Source organism: Passer domesticus, chromosome 2 (genome assembly GCF_036417665.1).
Source record: "Passer domesticus isolate bPasDom1 chromosome 2, bPasDom1.hap1, whole genome shotgun sequence".
In the NCBI taxonomy this organism is placed as follows: Eukaryota; Metazoa; Chordata; class Aves; order Passeriformes; family Passeridae; genus Passer; species Passer domesticus.
Window position 1 is genome coordinate 87822045 of NC_087475.1, and position 23845 is coordinate 87845889.

General features: G+C 39.5%; 1 protein-coding gene across 14 annotated transcripts in view; it reads right to left on the reverse strand.

Annotated features, from left to right (window-relative positions):
- Positions 1-3129: 3129 nt before the first annotated feature.
- RIMKLB (ribosomal modification protein rimK like family member B) overlaps positions 3130-23845 on the reverse strand; it is a 50589-nt gene continuing 29873 nt past the window's right edge. For 10 of the 14 annotated variants that reach the window (XM_064409845.1, XM_064409842.1, XM_064409849.1 and 7 more), the window contains 4 exons: positions 21213-21443; positions 19211-19297; positions 16145-16348; positions 6524-14751 (listed from right to left, as the gene is read on the reverse strand). In XM_064409845.1, the coding sequence (XP_064265915.1) occupies positions 14288-14751; positions 16145-16348; positions 19211-19297; positions 21213-21443 (986 nt within the window). In that variant the 3' untranslated portion in view covers positions 6524-14287. Of the gene's footprint in view, positions 3318-3565; positions 14752-16144; positions 16349-19210; positions 19298-21212; positions 21444-23845 lie in introns of those variants that run through there. The other 4 variants (XR_010356594.1, XR_010356593.1, XM_064409853.1 and 1 more) reach the window with 4 other exon arrangements.

A 23845-nucleotide genomic window follows, 5' to 3' on the forward strand; every position in this document is an offset into this window, starting at 1 on the left:
CTGTAAGGGATACTGTCCCTTCCTTCCCTGCTTCTTATATCATACTGTTAGAGACAACTGTTGTTACTGCCCAGCTGCTGAACGTGGATGGTTACCAGGAATGTTAGAGAGCAGCCTCCCGATCTTTTCCCTTCAAAGAACATCACTGTATCCCTATCTTTTTCTCTTCAATCTTGGGGGCTGTAGGGAAACAGCTGTTTCTTCCCTAGAGACAGCTCTGGCAGCTGCTATACATGCCCTCCAGGAAGGAAAAGATGAGCAGAACTAGAAGGAAGATTTTTGCCTTCATTAGAAATCTTCAGAAGTGTCATTATAAAATATACAAATTATTTTTTTAATTAAAATGCTGAGAAAAATATGGAGGTGTACTCCTTCTCTGACAGAAACTCTTCCTAATGTGTTTAACATGATTTTGGAGCCCAGTACAGCTTACTCAACTCCCTTGCACCAACTGGGATTGTAGATACAAAGCAGATGAGGGCAAACATTCAGGAGACCAAGGAGCTTGCCTGAATCTCAGCCCCAGGCACATGCAAAGCACAGAAGAGCACAGCAGCAGTGACCTGGTGATCACTGATGTCCACGACCGGCCATGTCTAGGCTGAAATGCCCAAGCCAGGAAGCAGTATAGGGGTGAGCTTATCAGCCTGTGCTTATCAGACTGGCCTGTGCACCACCAGCTAAACTAAGGGGGTCAATGCAGGGGAAAGAAGCACACAGTGGCAGCCTCTCTCCCAAGGATTCCACCCTTGAGGCTTTTGAGGTGACCCGGTCATTGCACTGCACGTTCTCCCTTCTCAACATTACCATCGCATACTAAAGTGATGACAACATGGGATGAGAGCGGCAGAGAGATGATGATGTGACGTCTGATTCCAAACCTTGATTTTGCAGAGCACCTAGAGGTAAATGCACAGTGATAAACCAAGTTGTCTAGACAGGGAAAGAGTGGATTGGAGAAGCAACCAAGGTGATAAGGCAAAATATAAGGAAAACTACCCAGAAAATAAAAGAGGACAGTGGTCAAGACAAAGCTGTCTGTTTACATCATGCACAACTGGGAATGCAGTCCAGACAAGTTACAGAAGTTTTCCAGATCTAATGCTAAACAAAATTACAACCTCTCTCCAAGTCTGGCCTCAATACAAATACACCCCACCCCAAGATCTCATCACACTAAGCAAAGCAGAGTTTTACAAGTATTCCATTTCTGTAGCTGGCATAACAGTGCAATTCCAATTAATAGGAAATGCAGATGTGCAAAAGGAACTGTTTACATCCTGATCATCACAGCACAGGTCAGTATTATCATTACTGAACTATTATTACTGTTTTCACTATACTGTATAAGTAATATCAAAATATTGTATCATGAATGTCCAACTACTATTTAATTGTTGATACCCACTACTTAAATTCAAAGGAAGCTAAAAAAGACAAAGGAAAGCAAAACATTTCATGACACCAACAGATTCTTCACCACAGCTCTTGAATTTGAACTTTTAAGTGAGGTACATGAAGACACAGATTACAGGACCAATCCCTCTCAACAAAGATTGATAAATAAGTGTAAAAGCCAGGAACCTTCTCCTCAGTATTGCAATTTGCTAACTTTCACTCACTACTAAGACATTACACAGTGATAAATTTGTTTTGATTTCTATTTTACTTCTAACACATTCAGGGCTGTGAAATACCAAAAGGAAATGTGTTGTAACAGAGCACTTCTCACTCTGAAAAAAGGAAAACACACTTTTAGAGTAATACGAAGAATGGTTATCTGTGGTAGACACTGAGTAAGAAATATTCTTAGGCTACCATATGTGCGTGTGTGCTTGGGACAAGGATAAAAACATGTGGGGCCAGTTAAGAGCAGAAAAAAAGACCGGGGAAAAAAAGAAGGAAAAAAATAAAATAAAAAAAAAAGACTATGAAGGCAGGAGCAAACTTGAGGCAGCAGAACAGAGAACACTGCTGAACACTCACAAAAAAATAAGAGAACTGAAATACATACAGGGCCGGGAAGCAGCTTAGCAAGATGGGATATATGAAACAAAGAAGGAATTTAGAAAGTTCTCAGCTGTTCTACCTTTTAAGCATAAAATATTAAGGCAGAAAAGCACTTAAGGAAGCATTAGCGTATGCATCAGCACACAAACAGGCACTGAACCACAAGGGATGAAATGGCCATTACTGCGTTGGGGCAGCCATTCCACCTGCTCACAGAGGTGCCAGAGGAACAGCGTGACACACAGATCTACAAAAATCCCAACCATAAACTGCAGCTACTGGAGCAAAGGCATAGCTGCAGACAGGCTACCAGCCACATTGCTAGGTTACATTCACGTGTAAAGTACTAGAACAAGCACACAGAAAACAGGAATTAAAATACACATGAAATGAATATCCATTAAAGGAACAGGAAGAATGTCAAGGATAAGAGGTGTTTACTGATTATGTACCAACTCAGCATCTTGCTTCCTTTTTTTGCTTCACTTTTATAAATTTTGTACAAATTTCAAGTAGGCACATCATGGAAATGCCATCAGTGTGTGTCTAATTCTTTACAGTGCTTTACTAACAACAAACCAAGAGAGCCATGTGCAAGATCTATAATCCATGGTAAGATTAGCTGTCTTCAGAAACAATAGATAGTAGGAATGTCCATGTCTATAGCAAGACCTGCCACTGTGGCTTCAAAATGCAAAGCCACATTAGCTCTGGCAGGTTAACCAAGTTGCTTCTCTTTTTCTCTAGCAGTCACCAAAGTGACCACAAAGTATAGCATCATCAGTATGGTGACTTCACTTTTGAAACTCAGGAGACTTGTATCCTCAGTGACTTAGGTGAATTTGTAACATGGCTGATAAAACCAAAGGCCTGATGCTGAAGTTTCTGAGGCATTTGGGAAGATTATTCATGTCAACGTAAAGCATTTAGAACTCTTAGGAATAAAATTCCTGTAGGGAAAAAAAAAGGTTAATAAAGTGAAGAATACCCAATAGGTTTTACTCTTCTGGCTTAGCTGCAGCTTTGATACCTTATCAACAGATTTCTCAAGTTAACCAGCCCTTCAAGAAAGGAGAGAGGGTGCAAAAGGTACCAAAAAGAATCTCATACTCTCATGAATTACAATTCAATTTTTTATTCAATTCTCCAAGTTAGTGGGACAGGGATCATCATGACTGTTAACACCACATGTGGACATCACATCCCTGCTGATCCATCCTTTCTTCCCTTCATTGTGAAGGAGGTATTATCAAAAGGCTAAGTGTTCCCATGAGAGGCAAGAAGATCTGCTGCTGCTGCAGAAAAACCTAAAGAAATAAATCAGTGAAGAAGTTAGTGTTTGCTCCAAAATATGAGTACCAGAAATGCAAGCAGACATCATAAAATCTCTGTATCCAGCACCCATCTGGCTTCCCTGATAGCTGCAAAACAGACATACCAAGGACTAAGGCATGGGTAGCAAACTCCTTTTCTGACCTTGGAAAAGGCCTTTCCAGGTCAAGGAGTGAGATGCAGTGTGGGTTGTTTTCTGAAGATAAAATCTAGTTCCTGTTACCTTTACAGTGGGTAGAGTTCAATCTCTGCACCTGGTGATCCAGCATCTTCCACATGCCTTAGATTCCTGTGGAAATATTTCATGTGGAGGAAAAATTGTGTAAAAGTTTAGCAAAGTCAAACTGCAAGATTTTCCTGCCTAGTTCTCCCACTGATAAAACCTCAGTACTTGCCATCCAGTAAACAACCATTTCCATTTGGGCATGTACAAGCATTCCTATATCCATTACAACTGCACTACCCCTTCCATACAATGTTGTAAAGGTCGGTGGGCAGGGTAACCATACCATTTGTGTTGTTTCTGTTGCCTTGTGTTGGTTAGATGCATGGGAAAATATACACAAAAGCACACCGGGTTTCCTCCCAAAATGCAAGTTTCAGGTCTAATGCACAATACCACTGAACAGAAAGAATCCAGAGAATAAAGACTACCAGGCAGTGCTCTGCACAGTAGCAGCAAGGAGGGGAAACTGCACACACCCTCTTGGACAAACCACACTTATTGTAAATGGAACATTTACCAATATGAAACATATACTGCTGCACGGTCAGTGTGACACTCCCATTCTTCATGAAGGTGTAACTGAAACATTCATCTGGACTCCTGGCCTCCCACTACATTGGTATGACAGAACCAAAAGGATAATCGTGCATACAGCTACTGCTTAGGCTTCTTTCTCTGCTTCAGAGCACCTTCCCGTTCAGTACATGTAACACCATGGACAGTTCTCACCTCTGCAGTTCCTCTCTCCCCAAAATGTAACTGTTTTACAACACAGATGAACTAAGCATCAAGGAAACTCAGCAGTGTCACTGGTTCCAGGAAATCTGCATAGAAGAAATGCATGGCTGGCCAAAGAGATAGCAACAACTGGGTTACTGGCTTATGTAACATGGATCTTCCCTCCCCGTCCAACAACAAATGATAATTTGTACAAGAGGGATTGTCCTAATAAATTCTGGAAATTAGCACATATGCCTGGAAATTTACAAATGTGATAAATTAATTAATTTATTGTTTAATTTTATATATTACAACAGTGAATGAGGTTCACATTGAATGCAAGAAGGAATTTGTTCACAGAAGGACTGTCAAACATTGGAATGGGCTGCCCAGGGAGGTGATGGAGTCATCATCCCTGGAGGTGTTTAAGAAAAGACTGCATGTGGCACTCAGTGCCATGGTCTACCTGAAAAGATGGTGTTTGTTCAAAGGCTGGGGCATGATGGTCTTAGAGGTCTGTTCCAACCTAACTGATACTGTGATTGTGAAATCAGTTTCTTGCTATTAGAACACTTTATTGAAAAAAATTCCAATGACCTTTTAATAAAACATTTATTTTTCATTTCTGTATTAAAAACCTCAATTATATTGTAATTTGTCTAACACAAAAATGCTTTTTCTTAGCTGTTCTGCTTCCTATTGAAATGGATAACAGTATTATATATTTAACTGCCCACAGTTCCCTCCCTCCAAATAAGCAAAAGTATCTATTACCTTAAGACAAAATACTGTACATAGCTGCATACATCAACCTACCTCCAAATAAAAAAGCAGACACAGAAATTCACATAAATCTTTTATAAGCCCTTCATGCACAGACTTGGCAGAGCTTAATACAGACATATTACTATGCAGACTGTATATTCTAGTAACACTTGTACTGTTTCTTAAGGGAACAAAGGAGGGACACAGAAATACCTTGAAAATGCCTTGCATGGGTGCAATGTGAATTTTAACTTTTTTATCAGCCTAATCCATCACCTACTATTCAGTCAGCATGAGGAACCTGTTCATTTCCTCCTTTCACAAATGTCACCCCTTGCCTGCCTGTGAAAGTCTATGACAAGAATGGAAAATAATCTGTCTTCTTCAAATCTCTACCACATCAAAGCAGCAGAAAACAGGATGCTTTGGGGTATGTCACATCTAAAAGAAAAAAAACCAAAATCAGAACTCTTTTGTACTGACAGACACATGGAGAAGCTTGGAGGATCTAAAAGTGTTCTAAATGCCTTCCTGTTTACAACAAAAAAAATAAAATTCTTTCCTGACCAGTGACTAAGTCACCTTGGTCTCTGCTCATCAAAAAGCTCACATACATTTATGTGCCTCTCTCCTACTGCACTGAGAAGCAGCAGTTACAGGCCCATGTCCAGGGCCAGAGGAACACCCTTCTTCTCAAATGCTACTGTCATGTAAACTCAGTGCAGTAACACCTTTAATCCCTATGACCCCTCATGCAAGTGGGCAGGTGCTACAGTTAGTTTGTGCATCAATGGAACTTTCAGCTCTTCTCCCCAAGATCCAGTTCCCAAAGGCCAGTATGCCTAGCATATATTATGTATGGAAAGTCTGGTGAGATTCCTCCTTACAGCAACAGCTGGGAATGCTCAAGATCAGCAAAAGCTGTTTTCCTGCCTCATTTCTATCTCTGATGACAGACTGACATAGGCTTCAGATTCCTTTGCTTCTACTATCAGAAATTATTTCTCTTCATCACATCTCCAGCCTAACTGTATTTAAAACCCTTTCTCTATGAGCTTCATCTCACATACAGACTTTGCTCATTATTATATTCAACAAGATTCCAATCAATTCTCTATCCAAAATATTTTCCATTTTGCACATGCAATCTCATTTCACTCTGTAAAAATTCAGTTCTGGGATTTTCAGCCTGTGGTCCAGAGAATACTTTCAAAGGCTGTATGGTAACTAAGAAGCTAAAGAGAAAAGCACACCAGTTGTCCACAGTCCTAAGTGGTACCTGATGTGCACTGGAGACCATTTAACTCTCTGGATATCAAAATTCAGATCCAGCTTAGCTCCTGTATGTAAGTGTTGTTCCTGATTTTAGTGTGACTAAACATAACAAGAGAAAACAGAATTTGGAATTTTTTGACTAATGCTTAGCTGTAAATGAGGTAGAAACATTTATGGAAATACAAAAGCTACTGCTGTATTCTGCATATTAATATATATTTTGACACAATTCCTTTTTCGCAATCCACTTGGACATGTTTCTCCACATTATCAGCTGATCCAGATTCAAACTTCTCCTATGTCAGGCAGTTCATCAGTGCTTCTTCCAGTGCTGCTCTCTCCTCTTATTTTCTTTTCAGAAGGAGCAGTCATCCTACTACAGAGTCAGCATTTTAGTCTCTATCAGGAGAATTACTTAGCATGGAGGTTTTGTTACAGTGGAACATCCTGATAACATCTGCAACAAAAAGTATTTATAGTGTCTACATCAGTGGTCCCCAAACAGGAGCCCACACTCCCCAGGAAGCTTTGCAAGACAATCTGTAAGGCTGCAGGGTGACAATGGTTTTTTCACCATTAATGAATAGTAAAGTAAATGTTTCAAAAATAGTCTTCATTTAATCTTTACCTCATCCTTTTTTAACTTCTTGGGTTTATGTAAGTTTTACAATGCATGTAGTAATAAATGTACGTAACTTGGGAAAACTATTTATTGGGGTGCATGCTCCAAATGTTTTTTTTCTGATAGGAATGTGCAATCAAAGAAGTTTCAGAGCCATTTAGAACTGAAGAGGTGGCTGAAACTACCAACTCTTAACCACAAACTCAGAAGCATTATATAATTTGCATTTCCCACTTCCAAAAAGAATTTTAACTGTTGATGATTCAAACCTTTTTTTGCTACCTTGAGATTTAGGAAATCTCCATAAATAACACTGTTCTTTATTATCATGGCATTTCTAAGGCGTACATATATATACATATGTAAGCACATGTTGCTCCTAAGTAGCAAAAAAAGCAGTTGGGCTCTCAGCCTATGAGGCCGAAATGGTAAGGATGATGGTAAGGATGTTTTTTACCTTCATAAAAAAAAATTCCATAGGATTGCAGAATCTTCCTCATTTATTCCTTGGTTTTTAAACTAGGTTACAATAAACATTTCACCAATGGCACAAATATGAACAGTCTTCTGTGGAGCACAGAACTGGGCTAGATGCATTCCTTTCAGCCTTATTTTCCAGTACTCTAAATATGTAATGATTTTGGTGAAATTTAGTTTTTTTAAGACAAATACTGTGTCTTATAAAGGCAGAGGGGAAACTGGAATGTTCAGTCAAAGATGACAATTAGGGCATCAGGTAACCAAACACCAACTGAGACAGATCAATGTGCCTCTTGTATTACAAGCAGTCTTTTGATGGTCAGAATTCTGTAAATCAGACTCACCATTCAAAGGGACAGTTCAGGGACTCTGTCTCTCTTCTCCATTCCCCTTACTCCAGCTAGTACTTTGCAATCCATTTCTCCCAGTACTGGAGGTTTCTCAGGTCACAGTCATGAGTGTCTTCTGCTGCTGCTGCTGTCACCTACCAGTTTTATTATTCTGTTGCAGCAGAAGGGCATATAGAAGAAGTTCTAGTTCAGCATGCACATAATCATCATCCCTTGTCTAAGAAGTCATGGCCTATTCAAGTTCTACATTTCCCCATACACCAGGCAAAACACTGGGCACAACCAAGATCAACACAAGGCTTTGAAAGTCATTCCATAAAGAGGAAGGAGCATGACCTGTTAAAACCACCTTTCAAGCTACAGTAAATAGTAAAACTTTAAATATTACAAAATGCAGTAAATTTTGGTAAACTCTCCCCACTAAAGATGAATTGCAGACTCTGCAAAGAACTAGTACTGTATTTCTTTCAAGAAAATGTTCACATAGTAGATATCTAAAGTCAGGTTAGAGATGCAAAACTGTGATCCAACATGAATTAATTAATAAATCTGAGGAAAAGAAATTTTTAATTTAGACATTATTACAAACCCCAAAAAGACACCCAACCACATGCCTGAAAGTGTTACACCCACGTCCTATAGCAGCTGATGCACAAAAATATACACAAATAAAGGAATAGGCCTGCCCAATGCTGAGACGCAAGAAGTGGGTGTGTCTGAAAGGAAAAAGCATTGGAAACATAAGTATAACAGGTTTGTAAAATTACCTTGCAAGTAAAATTAAAAGATACAAATTATACACTCAATTATACCAATGAAATCAGATATCACTCTACTGACTTTCACAGAGTGATTCCAGGTTTATTTCAGTGTAATTGAGAGCAAAATTTGGCTCTAAAATGATTCCCTCCTACCTTAATCTGAAGCTACAATTTATTATATTGCTGGTAAGTTTGCTTTCTTTCAGGAAAATATAAACTGAGACTATGAAAAATTGACTATTGTATGATGGTATAGAGGAGTAATGAATGTACACAGAAAAATAATCTGAAACAAGAGCTAATTCTTTACAGATGTCATGGGAAATATAATACTGCATTAGGAAAAACTTGGAAGCCTGTTTTTAGGCTAATATTCCTCAACTTGGAAGGGTATTCCAATTGTCTGATATTTTACCTCTGAGTAAAACACAAGATTCTCCCCCTTAAATTAAGTTAAAAAATATTAAGTACCCAGTACTTTTACATTGTTTGAGATTAAGGGAGAGAGTTACCAGAGAAGGATAAAATGTACAAGTACTTTGATACAGCAGTAAGGGCAAGATAAAATGTGTCACCCCATCCTCCACAAACAGAAATGATCAGCTCAACAGTCTTTTACTGCAGCACACATACTGGTCCATCTGTCCTTTTTACAGGATCCTGCTCTATTGAATTGTAATAGAATTAACATTCTTAGTACTAGTTTTTCACTCCTATGAACTACTTATTTCTGCAGTTATATTTTATGTTCACTTAGCAAATGGAAAGCACTGTATCTTTCAAAAATCTAAGCGACAACGGTACACTTGAAGACAATCTAAAACTGATAAACAGGAAGGGAAATTAATGTATTACAAAACTATCCCTCATACAGTTGCATGGTGGACTCACTTTTGTCTCACCTGAGTAAAGTAAAGCACAATGACAGTTTTCTTAAAAGTCAACAAGTATAAGGAGGAGAAATAAGGAAATAAAGCAGGGTTTTTTCTAAATCCGGTTAAAGAAATCATTCAACAAGTATCACCAAAATGAACTGATGGGAAGAAAGGAAGGCAGACAAGTTAGCAAACTTATGAAGGTTAGAGTAAGAGCAGAAAAGTGTCAATTTACCTGACAATAGGTTGGTTTTGGATGTCACCAAACTGCTGCATTTACCATTTTACCCGCTTGCATTACTGGGGGGAAAAGTTTAGGAAGGAACATTCGCAAGGATTTTTCATAAGTTCTCACTCGTGCCATCGGAAAGGGGAGAAAGGGTTTTCTCTGGATTGTTTGACTTTTTTGGCTCCTGAAAAGTTTTGCAAAGAACAGTAACAAAGTGTGAACTGTTAGAACATATTTCTGTAAAAAAAGGGAGAATAAGTCACCCAAAATAGCACAAAAACAAATCCCACCCAAAATCCACACAGTTAATTTGTGTCATTGTTTTAAACAAATAAACAAAACAAAAGCTTTTCAACTCAAATTAGAAACATGGGAGGCTTGGAGACTTCCAACAGCAGATCCACCATCAGAATGCTCCAAAAGTCACCCTCAAAGGTTAAGAAAGATTTAAAGAAATAAAACAAAGGAAAAGGTTACAAATGGTTACAAATACTGGTTACAAATACTGCAATGTTCAGTTTAAAACAATTCCTAAAACAGTGAAAAAATTAAAAATTAAAAAAGACAGTAGCAACAGAAGTTACCTGTCCAAGCACCTACTATTCCATAGAGAGAACAGGAGTGGGTCGTGTGTCTCACACCAGCCATAAAGCCCATAAACCTTCTCAAAAAGAGTGAGCCATGAGAAAGATACTGTACGATCTGTTTTCAAAGTCTCTCTAAGCCCTTATGGTCCCTTATGTATTTAACTGACAGATTTTTGGAATGAGGGAATTTAGTGAGCGTCACTGGTTTCATTTGCTGGATTGTGCAGTCCGGTATAACATCTGAAGAAGTATCTCCTTTGCGTCTGACACACCCAGATGTTCCAGAGGTTATTTCCCGAGTAAATATCACACAGCAAAGATAGCACACGAAGTGGGAGAAAGTCATCTCAGAACAAAAAATGTAACAGTCAATGTAAACGTCAAGCATTGACACTGTTTTACAGATAAGGTGTTGTAACATTACAAGAAAGGATTTTATAAAACACATTAAAGCATTAAATACAAGGATTAAGATACAATCCATACACTGACAGCAAGACATCAATTACAAACACAGTATGCTGAACAGAATAAAATCTCCAGCGTTACAAAGAACAAAATTTCATCAGATGTAGTTTAAAAAACTTAATTCTTGCAAACAAGTTTCTAACTGGCTCTTTCAAACATTAAAATATACAAAAATAGTTGTATTACCATCAGCTGTATTGGCACCACTGTAATCCACCACTATGTTGATCATTTTTTCAGCACATTCTTCCAAACCCACATAAGGAGGTAGTGCAACTGTATGGAAGTTTAGCATGTGATTTTCAGCACACTGAACTGAAGAAAATAAAGTGTATAAAGCTGACATCTGTGGAGCTCACCATCAATGGGAAACACTGCCTGGTTACCACAGACTAGCTTTGTTGGTACTTTTCCCTTTGAGTAAAAACAAGATACCCTGCTTTCATCCCCAGGCCATTCTTTGCATTTCACTGTTTCAGGAGCAATGGGTAAGTAGGGAGTAAATACATGAGACAAGTGTGCCCATTTGTACAAATGAACCCTCAAGCAAGGTTTTCACGCAGCATCAATACCGGATATCCAAACACACACACGTGATGTTTCAAATCCTGTCTTCCTCTGTGACCACTATGCATAGACTTATCCCCAAACTAGTAATGGAAGCACCAATCAGAGGAGCAACTTATCAGAAGGCAGTCAAACTGCAATTCTCTCAACCCACTTGGGTCTTTTTTTAAAAAATCTTATGTTTACTTCACGAATTTTACAACTGTGAGGTGTAACCTAGACATTCTGAAAAGGTGCTAGAAATGTAAGGCTCCTGTAAGCTACAAGATACTATAGGGACTCAAAAAAAACAATCCAGAATATTCTGTTAACTTTCATCTAAAAGATGTTTCCTGTGATAGAAACACAAAGGCCTTTGTATACCAACTAGCACATGTTTACTCCCTGCTGTTACTCCACATGTGCTCAACGTATGTCACAGCTAGAAAGGGAAGGATTGATCCTATCAGCCTGTCACAGAATGCAGGCACCTACCAGTAAAAAGGAAGAGACAAAAAAAGGAAAAACAACAACAACAAAAAAAGAGCCACCCTCCACCCCAAATTCCCCTTGGATAAACAAGCAAGGGAAGTAGAGCTCTTGGAAGAGACAGTTTACTGCTCAGTGACTAGATAATTAGGTTACTTTCATGTTCTGTCATTCTGTAACTCTTCACAGAAGCTGAAGACCTTTATATTCTTCAGGTATAACCTGTGCACTTGAAGGCTCAGTAAGAAGAAAATACCCTTAAAATACCTTTACTGCTGAAGATCGTTTTTTTGCTGGACCAGCTGGTCCACCCTCCTGCTTAACACCAACAGTCAACCTTTCACTTGATTTTAATAATAATATTTAATTCTACAAAAAAAAGCCATTTTATTACATTCCTTTTAAAATAAAAAAAAACAAACTGTACAAAGAAGCATGATCAAACCTCCATAAAGTAGGTTAATATTGTTCTGTTTATTGCCTCTTGAAGACTCTCTGCATAGTGTCCGTGAGTTGTGTTTAAGGTCCAAGTGAAGGTAAAACAGCAGAGCAGCAGAGAGGTGAGGAAGGGCCACAGAGGTGGGCAGTGCAGAACCTCAGAGGGTACATGAGACATGCTCCATTAAAGTATCCAGAAAACAGCAGCATTGCACACACACAACCCCCCTCAAACAAACCTAGTTTCACAAGATGATTTTTCAATTGTAAACGTTTTACTTTGTTTTTAAAAAAGAGGCTTATCTTTATATATATATTTATATATATATATATATAGTTCCAGGGCTTTATGAATCCCAAGAATAAGAGGGAATGAAAAGGGAGAAGGAGGAGGAAAAGGAGGAGGAAGACAGGGACTGAAAAATGGACTCAGTATCTGTTTTGGTTATCTGTTTTCCAAACCAGCTCAAGGCTAATGACAAAATGCACAGCCAGAAGGATTAAGGAAAATCAGGAAGTCTGGAAAAAAGTTAGGAGCTAAACAGCCAACACCCTCAAAAAAATAAAGCAAAACAATTGTGCACACACAAACACACACAAGTGTGCACACTCACACCACACACATGTAAGGGTCTAGGATCAATCCCTTAATTGTTTGTGGACCTGGGTTGTTTTCTTTTTTTTTCTTTTTTTAAACTCTGGCTGAGCTCTTTTTTTTTCTTTTCTTTTTTTTTTTTTTTTTTTTTTTGCCTTTTTCAAATCTGCCACGTTTTCCAAAGCTAAGAAGTGAATATTTCTCCCCAGTTATACTCTTTGGGTTTATGCCAACATCGGTTTTTTACGTTCAGTGGGGAAAAAGTAAGCCTGGTAAGTATTGTATGAACTGCAGCTTTATTCTAAAATTCCTCCGGATGACTAATCACTTTTAACCAGCTCTTCCCTCCTCCACACCTTACACATTCCTCCCTCCAAAAAAAAGCAAACAAAAACAAACAAACAACCCCCCCACCAGTGTACAGGCTAACTCAGTGTTTTCTTAACAAACAGTCTGCGGTGTTTTCACTTTGGCCACTGTTAAAGATGCAGGCATAGAGAAGGGAGTGTTGGACTAGCATGTATTAAAGAAAAAGGAACATTAACATTGCAGATCTCTCTCAGAAAGACTAAAACACTAACAAATACAAGTTGTTGCACGTTTGCTTTAAACTAGTGTAATTCTTTTTCACATTTTTAGATTAAACATCATTTTGTATACCAAACATTACAGTGCTGTTTATCTCCTCCAATCATGCAAAAAATAGTTAAAAACGTGCCATTTCTGCCCACAAATAGATATGACCAGTTCCCCTATATACCTTCCAAAATCAGGATTTGAAATGAGAAAAACAGAAGTATCCTCCTTTAAAAGCTTTATAAAGGAATTTAGACACAAAAGCTGCCACTTAAAACCAAGATGATACAATTTACAGATTTTTACAGAAAGTTCACATTAAGTTAACTGACACTTCTCACAGCCTCATCATTTGAAAGGCTGTATCCTGCAAGGTCAGAAAGTGATGACTTTAAAAGGATCCTGAACTTACAGCTCCTATCTACAAGAGTAGGAACAGCAGGTGTCCAGAAATTTTGAAATACTTGGTGTTTAACACCTTCAACTCACATAAAGAATTTGAGGCACTCAGCAATTTACAGGATCAAGCCTTACAGAGGTAGAAGAGACTTAACTGGTGCAGTAATTCACAGAAGTTTCTAGAGAGCTGCCAGACAACTTTCTGAAAATCTTCAAGTGTGAATCACCTTCAATGCTTGCCTGTGAAGACACATGAACTGCAATATATCTGGGACCAAAGCAGCATCCAAATAAAATTGCTGCTTGGTTACGAACTGAGCATCTCCACTGTAAAACTGATGAAGAATTAAGACAATTTAATGTTCTGCAAATGAGTAGGGACAGCAATCACAGCACATGTGCCTTTTACTTTTGCTCTCTCGACTGATATACCCACCCCCCTTTCTTCGCTCCTCTGAGTGTTTCTGATAAACAGCATTGCAAGTTGGTTTAAAAAAAAAAATTACAAGAGAGAGTTCTGTTGGTCACCTATTTACACGTGGCATCACTCCACAAGGAGCTTGATCTCATTGGCTAGTAGCTGGTTCATGTTGAAGAGAGCCCCCGGGAGCTTGGTGAGCAACTCTCTCTCCGTGGTCTCAGGGTCGCTGTCGACAGAGCTGGAGCTAGCACTCATGTTGTCGACAGCGGCCCCAGCTGGAGGGCCCAGCTCTGGCTCGCTAGTCTCGCTGGCCGTGGACACCACGGAGAGCAAGGACATGCGCCGCGTCAAGCGGCCGGGGGCCAGCAGGGAAGCGGCATAGTCTGCTATGATACCAGCTACGTCTAAATTACAAGCCTTGTCAAAGGCAATGAAACCTACATTTGCATTGGCCTCGCAGACGTAGAATGAGCCGTCGTCCTTCATCAGCAGGTCAATGCCGCACACATCCATGCCCAGGATGTTTGACACTTGGACTGCCAACTGCTTGCCTTGTTCGCTCAGTGAGCACATCATTCCTACGCCACCTGGAAAAAGTGAAAAGAACTTGCTGTCTGCACTCAGGTCACAAGTGACTGACATCCTTCTCAACCAGGCAGTGCTTTTTGACTGGGAAGCTTCAAAGTCAGCCTGCAAGCACACTGCTCATGACTTAGAAAGCGACCTCCTTTCCACAGTAACTAGTAATGAACTTGATGCCACACCAGGATTTCAAATGATTATGACTTGTTTAAAACAGTTAAGCGATGACTTTTTAGTCAACAAAATACACATTTTTATGATCCCAGGATATTAAAAAAAATGAACTAACAAACCACCCTTGTTCCTTCTAAGGTAGAGGCTTTCCTTACATGTTTGTACGAGATCACAAGAAATATTTCAGCAAAATTAAACCTAGAGCTCTTGGCAAGACTAACTCTAACTGTATATATAATTGAGGGGAATGGGGATTAAGACATCATCTGCTCACATACCTCTCAACTTCCTATCACAGGTTACTGTCTCTAAAGCAAGAATTAGGGAACTTCTGTGTCTGAACCTCAGCTCATCAGGTTGACAATCCACCAACTAAGTATTAACTGGCTCAGCTTAACCTATCACAATACTTCAATTGAAAAATAACCCAAATAATAAGAGACCAAAAAAAATAGCAGAAAAACCTTTCAGACTATATTTCCTCTGCATGAAGTAGTAACTGAAATCTCTTAGGCATTTTGACTAACCAAAACTGCACTATACATGAACACATTTTATCCCATCCCTGTTCACATTCAGTACAGTTTCAGCCAGGCACCCTCAATCGTCCTTCCTCTTTCTACCTGCAGAAACCCTCAAGTCCAACACCCAAACCTATGCAGAATCTCAGTTCTGAGCATGCTACAATCAGTACAGTAACCTACTCTTTCTCCTAGATATGGTCTTGTGTAGCAGGGAGGAACCTGACAGACTTAAGGCAGCACAGAAAATGCACAATGCAATCCAATTGTTTACTGCCTTCAACAGCTTCCTCACTTAACATTTTCTTCTACTCTCTTGCCAAATGACTGACTCCTCCACCTCCCTTAAGTGTTGCTTTCTGTCTTCCTTAATTTTCTGATCCTCTCAACAGGTTGAAACAAATGATAACATGGCATTAGCATCACACTGCCATTACCACATCAGTTGCTCCATTTGTGTTCTAGAACTTTCCCCTGCTTGTCATCATCCCATCTATCAAACACTCTGAGCAGAGATCATATCTCCTTCTGTGTTTTTTCAACATGCTTCTTACTTACTCCTTATTCTTGTGTTTCCCCTTTAAACCCCAGGGGTAAGCACAATTAACACAAAATAACACCCGCAGCTTATTTCAGTCAGCTTTGTGATTTTTCATCTGGGTTGAAATATTCTGATCAAAACTATGATCAATGCTTTTCCTACCAAGTGAGCAGTTACTCTGCATCCTGCCATCTGTCGAGCAGCGGAGCATGGTGCCCACCACACGGCCTCCCACTACGATGACGCGCACATCCTTCCCATGGGACTCCTTAACGTATTTTTGAAATAAGTAAGGGGCATCATGACGGATCAAATGGCTTAGGTCTGCCAAATGGTGCTTGTCTCGTGCCAGGAACACAGCTTTACCTGTATGGAGGAAAGAACATCGGGGTGTTGAAAGCAGCTACCCATCTGAGCTGCATCAATGATTCAGCACATGAAAGTAAAACCTCTGACCAGCACACTGTCCATTCTCAGAGGCCCCATCTGTAGCTTATATCCATTTACAAATTCTTCCATGGACAACAGTGTTCCACTGATTCAGTACTTTTAAGTGTTCAAGTACTGACAGAGCTGAGGAGACATGAGTTTAAAAAAAAAAGAAAAAGAAAGAAGCAAGGAAAAAGAAAAAATCTTTAGATAAAGGAGATGGTCTTGCAGTTTCAACTTCTTTTGGTACAAGTCCTTAGTGAGAGAAAAAAAAAAGGAAGAAATACTGAAAGAGCAGCCGACATGTAATTAATAGCAATTTTGTTCATCCAAGAGGACAGGACCCACAGCCTACAGCTTTGACACACAGGAACCAACAACATGAAACTGCTGAACACTGGGCATCTAAGAACTCTGAAGTCTCTGGTGTGCCACTGCAAAACCACCCACTTCTCTTAAAAGGGCTCACAACTCCAGAATGAGGTCTGCAGTGGAACAACTACATTCAGAGGAAAATGTTCCACTTCACAGTATCCAAGATAATTTAGCAGAAGATTCCACGAGACATAAAATGGATAGATTGTCCTTCAACTGAAAAAAACCCTCTTGACAAATCACTACATTTTCTGCAAGCAAACATCTCTAGGACTTGGATTTTTTAACCTAAAATAAGTAATTTCATTTCCTTTTATTTTTAGAGCACACCAAAGACTTCTTTGTTCTTTTCCAGTTGTATTCACACTGGTTAAAGTCATCCCTGAACTACTTTCTATCAAATTTCCAGTCTCAGAAGACTGCATCCCTTTCCATCTTTACCTACATTTCCCAGTTTCTTTTCCCCTTTCTTAAGGGCTCTATGTCATATTAGATTTATGTTTTGCAATAAGGCTGCACACTTTCTCTTGAAGCAGAACTGTCATTCAGTTCTGTTATGGTGCTAACAGAGTACAAACATAAGTTCATAAACTGCCCTCCTTAAGTAAGAGAACAGAAATGCAGCAGTAGCAGGACTAGGATAAATAATGTGTAAAGAATTCCACCAAGTGTTCCTATGCCCTACTAGAGTAATCTCTGTTTAGACAGGATTTAAGGTCTCCATAACACAGAACACTGCTTGAGGAACATGGAATTTCTCATTACAGAGACATGAGAATGCAAGCTTAAAATTCACAAAAAGAAAAAACTTCCATGTTCTTTCTCCCACTCCAAACTTTAACTCTTCTACAGGCAATTAATAATCCTGCTGTATTCCTGAAATGGAAAAGGAAGAATGATGCCTTGGAGACAAACTACTTAGTTCTTGCAAATTATCCAGTATCATGACATCTTGGTAAAACTAGGATTGGCTTGTTTGCTGCAGCAGCAAACTGTGCAGAAAACTGGCCTAGAACAGTATGACTTTTATTCATCAGCCAGTACCTATGACCACATTTGCCTATTTATTTTAAATATAATTTGCAAATGGCTGCTCTTCAATTAATTTGAAAAAATTTCCCCAACTGTCTTAATGTGAAAAGATATGTACTTTGCATAAATTTGCATTAAAATGCTTGGAATTTCAAGTGCTCTAAAGCAAACCTTGTAAACAGATTTACAGGAATCCTAGATAAAAAAGGGAGAAGAAAATCAATAGCTGGAACTCTAAAATTATTTAGTAGATCTTCACTGGAGGAGTGTTAAGTCAAATCCACTGTCTCAGATATTCCACAGCTGTCAATTTGACCTTGCTGCAACACCAAATTCCACCTCGGCTTTAGAGCTCCACCCACCCTTTAAAGCCACACTAACAGGTATTGCTGCTAACAGCAGCAGATCTAATCTTCCTCAGCCCCAGCATTTACATCAACACAAGCCATTGTGCGAGTAAGAGCTAGGTCATGTAAGGAATTAATCTGAGTAAAAATAACCCATCTAGATCCATTCGGCATCAGTTCCTGATCCATTTACTACATGGCTACAGAAGCACTCATGCCAGCAAAACAGAAGCATCAGAGCAGCAGAGAGTGAGAGCAAATTGATGGACAGAAAGAAGTGGTATCCTCTAGTTATGATTTTGTTTGAAGTACCTTCTGGGTTTTGTGCCTTAACTTTATTTTTAGTCTCTTTATAGAACAAGTATTTATTAAATTTGTTTTAAAGTATATTAGAAACAAAGCAACTTCCTGTGCAAATAACCTCTGAAATTGATTTAAACATGGTTTCCTTTAGTAACCACTATTTAACACTAAATTAAGTTGATATTTGTTTTATATTCAACATTTAAAACATAAGACTGGTAACAGAGCAATTTAATCTGAACCTGAGGTAATACCACCAGCACTGTCAGAGGTATTTTTCTGAAAAACAGAGATTCAGTTTTGCAAACAATACGTAAGATTTTAATTAAATCAGAATCCTAACTATAGACAAAGTTGAGTAGGAAAAAAGTCACTGAATGAACTGAGATTTCATTTCTTAGGCCTATTTAAAAACTCCCCTAAAATCCATGTAGGCTTCTTTCAACTTCACGAAGGCCAGACCTCCCATTATTCCAGTTCAAAGCTTTCCTCATAGAAGTCATCAATGCACCATAATTCTGAATGCTTTGCCCCCTGCCTTTGCAAGACTGGGTTCTACTAAAACTGTTTCCCAGTGCTGCAGCCTATGCAACATTCAGCATTCAAGAGTGGTAGAATTTAGATGTATTTGAAAGAAGTCCAATACCTAACAGATCTTCTTAACTATCACTCCTTGATGAGACAAAATGTTGGGAGTGCTGCTCAGAACACTCCCTGCCCTCACCCCTGACCTCACACCCACCTCGATGACCCCGCGTGTTCTTCACCACCATAGGGAACTCCAGCACTTCCGCCTCATCAATCATTTTGGAAAAATTCTCATGACCACCTGGCAAAAAGAAAACCAACAACATTATGTGCCACCAGTCTGCTGTGGCCAAATTTGGGATGTACTTGCCGTACATTCCTCCCACCCTTACAGCTTAGATAATGCAGAGAAATCATCAGTTAGGAGGACCTTGGTCATGGAGCATGATCAGACTTTGAAGGTGTTTGTGACCTGTGGGATACTAAGACCTACTTCCTTTTGAGTTGAAGACACAAATTGACAAAGGCCGCTTGATCACAATCCCAAAAGACTCACTCTAATCTTCCAAATCCAATTGCCCCAATTCTACCATCTTGTTCCAGTTTATCACTTCTACTTTACTTCCATCTTTTCAAATGTCTAACAGGAAAACAGAAGACACATAACACTAGTAACAGTTCCAAACTACTAACCAGGAAAGCAACATGGAACACAATGACAAGGCATAATCCACAGAGCAGCAGCAACCCAGACCTTGTCAGTCCACCTCCCCCTTCTCAAGGCTTAAGTCTCCTGTATCTCATTCTGCCTATATCCTGAAGTAGTTCTTCAACCTTTTAATCTCATTGCATCTGTAAGGACCTTAGAGAGTAGCTTTTAATGGCCATTCACACAATTATGGTTGATACTTCAAGGTTACTTGAGTTCAATTCAAAGAAGGCTGACCACAGCACAAGAAATACAGACGAGAAAAGTCAGCAAACAAAGGTATGAGCCCCCTCTAACACATCATGCAGTAAAGTGCAGAAGTCAAGCCAAGACACAAAGTCACAAAGCCAGCAACAGCCTTCATGACCCTGCCATGGAGTTTAATGCTTGTCATGGAGTAACATCTCAGTCAGCACACGCTGCTTTACTTGGCAAAGTCAGCCCTCACTGATAACTTGATACTTGCAGTTTAAAAAAAAAACAAAAAGAAAAAAGAAAAGAAGAAAGGAAAGTCATGCTTCTGTCAAATTCCAGAGGCAGACACTAACAGAAGTGGGAAGGCATAATGACCAAAGAGGTATGTTCTGCAATCATTAAGCATCATTCCTGGTCTCCCCTTCCCCCAAAAAATTAAAAACTCATTCCTTTCTCAACAAGTTAAAGCAACCACATCTATAAATAAAGGGTATACTTCTTCTCAAATGTTTTTTCACAGTAATTGATAGAAAAGCCATGGTTTTGTCCATTTTTTTTCTCATTTTGTCACATTCCCATTACAAAAGTCTATTGATGCAATCACACAAAGGGGAGGAAAGCACTGGTATTCCCAGAAGGAACAGAAGGTTGAGAGGTATCTACAGTTCTTTAACAAGTTGTAATTAAAAGCAGAAATAGCATCAGGGTAGCTCAGACAAATGGTTCCTCTAATCTAGCACTCTGTCAGGAACCAGATATACCAGAGATTCAGAGGCAGGCACGATGAACAATAATTAACTGTTTTGGCAGGAAACAAAGCCTAAACTATTGTTAAAAGATGAACACAAGGGCTCATACTCCTTGCTAGTCTTGTCCTTTCACAAAAACTGATGTATTTGCAGACATTTTTATTCATATAGGAGTTTAATCTACTTTCAGGCTGTACCAAAGTCCAGTTTTCTGTAGTACTTATGACACTTAGTACCCCAAGCTCTTGTCTGCTGTTTTGGGCAATTGGAAAAGAACAGAAAGAACAGAAAGTATTATAGCACTAACAGCCAAAGTCGGCTGCTTGGAAGGTTAAGGTACAGCTCAAGTACTCTCTTCAAAGCATCAAAAGCCAGTCAACAAGAACAAAACCAGAATCTGTGTATCACGATTTTAACCTCCTTTTTGGTTACTCAACACTTAGCTGAGGAACTGGCCTCATGCTACTTAAATTTCTATGGATTTCCAAAACCTAAATCTTTTGCACTGCAAAAGCACAAGTTGTCTAGGCAACTATGCTACCCTTTCCATCCAACAGCCTTACCATATGAAAAAGTGTCTGGAAGAGGCACACCATGGCCAGCAAGTTCTTGAAACGTCCAGAACTTGTTGACACAGTTGAGGATGGCTTGAGGACGATTCATCAATCGACAGCCCATCTTCTCTAGGTGGCGAAGGACTGTGATGTCGCTGTCACTCTGGACCCAAGGTGTTGGCACACGCACAACCACCACTTGTGGGTAAGCAGTAATGAGCTCCCCTTTCACCCGGAGACCTAAAGAAGGAAGAGAGAAAACAACCCAGTCTTAAGTCATAAGGTCTCCAAGATAAGGTAAACAGGCACAGCAATACTGTACTATCTGTGATCAGAGAGATACCAGACTTCAACAGAGTGTTAAAACAGCACAACTCTCCCTAGCACACATCTTGTCAGCTATGCTGTTTCACTCATGTCACTCTTAACTCACTTAAAACTAGGACCAAGCAAAAACCAGACTTAATTAGGGCACACAGTCTTGGGCTCCTTCCCAGGGTGATGGACGTTTGTTTACAGGTTGACACTCCATCCCTTCTACAGTGTAAGCTGTACACTACACTCACATCAGCTGTACCAACAGCTCAGGAGGTTCCTGCCTCCCACTGCTGGTTCTTGCCTACAGGATGCAGTTCATACCTTTCCCAGTCCCAGCTGTATTGATCCCTCTGTTTGTGGCACCACGTTACACAACATATTGCCAAAGTAACAGAGACTAGATACGATCCTTAAAAAAACACAAAAAACCAGCAGTATTTTTAACAGGTCATTTCAACAATCTGATTTGTATTAAATTAAGTAGTCAGAAATAATTTTATCAGCTAACAGGGAAGCACCCTGTGACAAAGGCAGGAACTAGAAGGAAAGCCAGCTTTGCCAACAAGATCAATATATTACTTAATCATGACCTATAGTTTTACAGGCTAATTCTCTGAAAAGGAAACACTGAAAGACGAGCTGCAGGAATAGGCATACAACAGGATTGGACAGGAAGGCATCAAGCTCAATGGAGACAGTCTGGCATCTGAGGACTTTCTTTGTTTGAAAAGACAAACAAGGTTTGATATTTACTTTATTTGCCTTATGTTCAAAGCAAAAATTTATGACTTCAGCAAAAAAATACTCAGCTCACACTGTTGTCAGCACCTTAAGGGTTAAAAAAATAAAATAAGAAAAAGTGAGCTGAGAAATCACAGTGCCTCTGCAGCTTGTGCGTAACTTGTGAGATCTAACCACACTTTATTACCTGATTAATATATTTCAAAGATGCTACATTACAAATTCAGACTTATATTTACTCTGCATGAAGGCACTGATTGCCAAGCTATATATTTCATTTCAAGGTGCATTAGAATTAAGTGGGGGAGAATTGGGATGGAGAGGGGAGAGAAGAAGTGGGGGTTTCCCCCACTCTGTACTTCCCTTTTTTCTTTTCTTCTCCCAACCAGGATGTATATTAGACTTTGCATTAAACATAATGAAGCAACCACCTAACTCCCAAAATGGAAGTTGAAATGTGCTGCCCAGTCCTCAGGAGAACACAGAACCACACTCTGGAAAGGCCAAAACAGAGCCACATCCAATACAAATCCCTTCTTCCAATCCCCACAGCCATAATTGCACAGAGATGAGCAAACATAAGCAGACGGGTGCTCTGGCTGCTCACCTCATTAGCACCAAGCACTGCCGCATTGCAGCTGACATGACTCGCGTGTTTAAGCAAGCAGGCTTCAGACACACACACACACCCCATTTTAGAGAGGCATCTCAAGCAAGATTAAAAACAAGACACTGCCACAAACCTAAGCAGACTGTGAACAGCACAAAATGGACTACCATCTCCTTTAGCCAGAAAAGGAGTACAGATTCAGCAAGCAGAGGATTTTTTTACTTATTAGTCAGATTCCACCTTACACATGTCTTTTTCCATTTAGGTGCATGCCCAATTACACCCACTTTTTGCCAATGTAATTGCATGCACGTCCTGACCCACATGCAAGCTGTGCAACAATCATTCTAAAAAGGACTGCATTTTCTACACAGCCCCAAACTGCCACCGTTATCTGTGTTGTGAACCAAAATGACACAGTTTTCAAATTCGTAATCTCTCAGTCTATTTTGTTGTTTTGCTTTAAAGTCACGCCACATGCTGAAGTTTTGCACCATGGATTCTGAAAAAGAAAAACAGCAGTTTGAGGAGATGTGTTTGTCTCACCTGGAATTCTTCTGAGTACCTGTGTTAGACTTGACTATCAGACTGGTCACCAGTTAAATTCAGCCAGGTCACCATCCCCCTTGAAAGTGGCTTTGGAAGTACAATGATGTTATCAACAGAACAGTCTGAGCTTTTGTTTCAGATTCAGTCATATTCTCTGGTCTGGATACTGTTCTCCCCAGAACGAAATTCCTCTTCCCTTACAGAAGGCAGTTTACAAACAAAAGAAGAGCTATTCAATGAAATGTATAATGTGAGTCACTACTACTGATATGCACCATAAAAATTAGCTGCAGTCTCCCAGCAACACAGCAACGGAAGCAGCTTTATTACAGTAAAAAGGAGAGGCAGATTCTGCCATTTTGGAACAAGTGTGCCTTCAGCATCTGAGACCCATCAGTTAACAATCAGGTTATTAATGGTCATT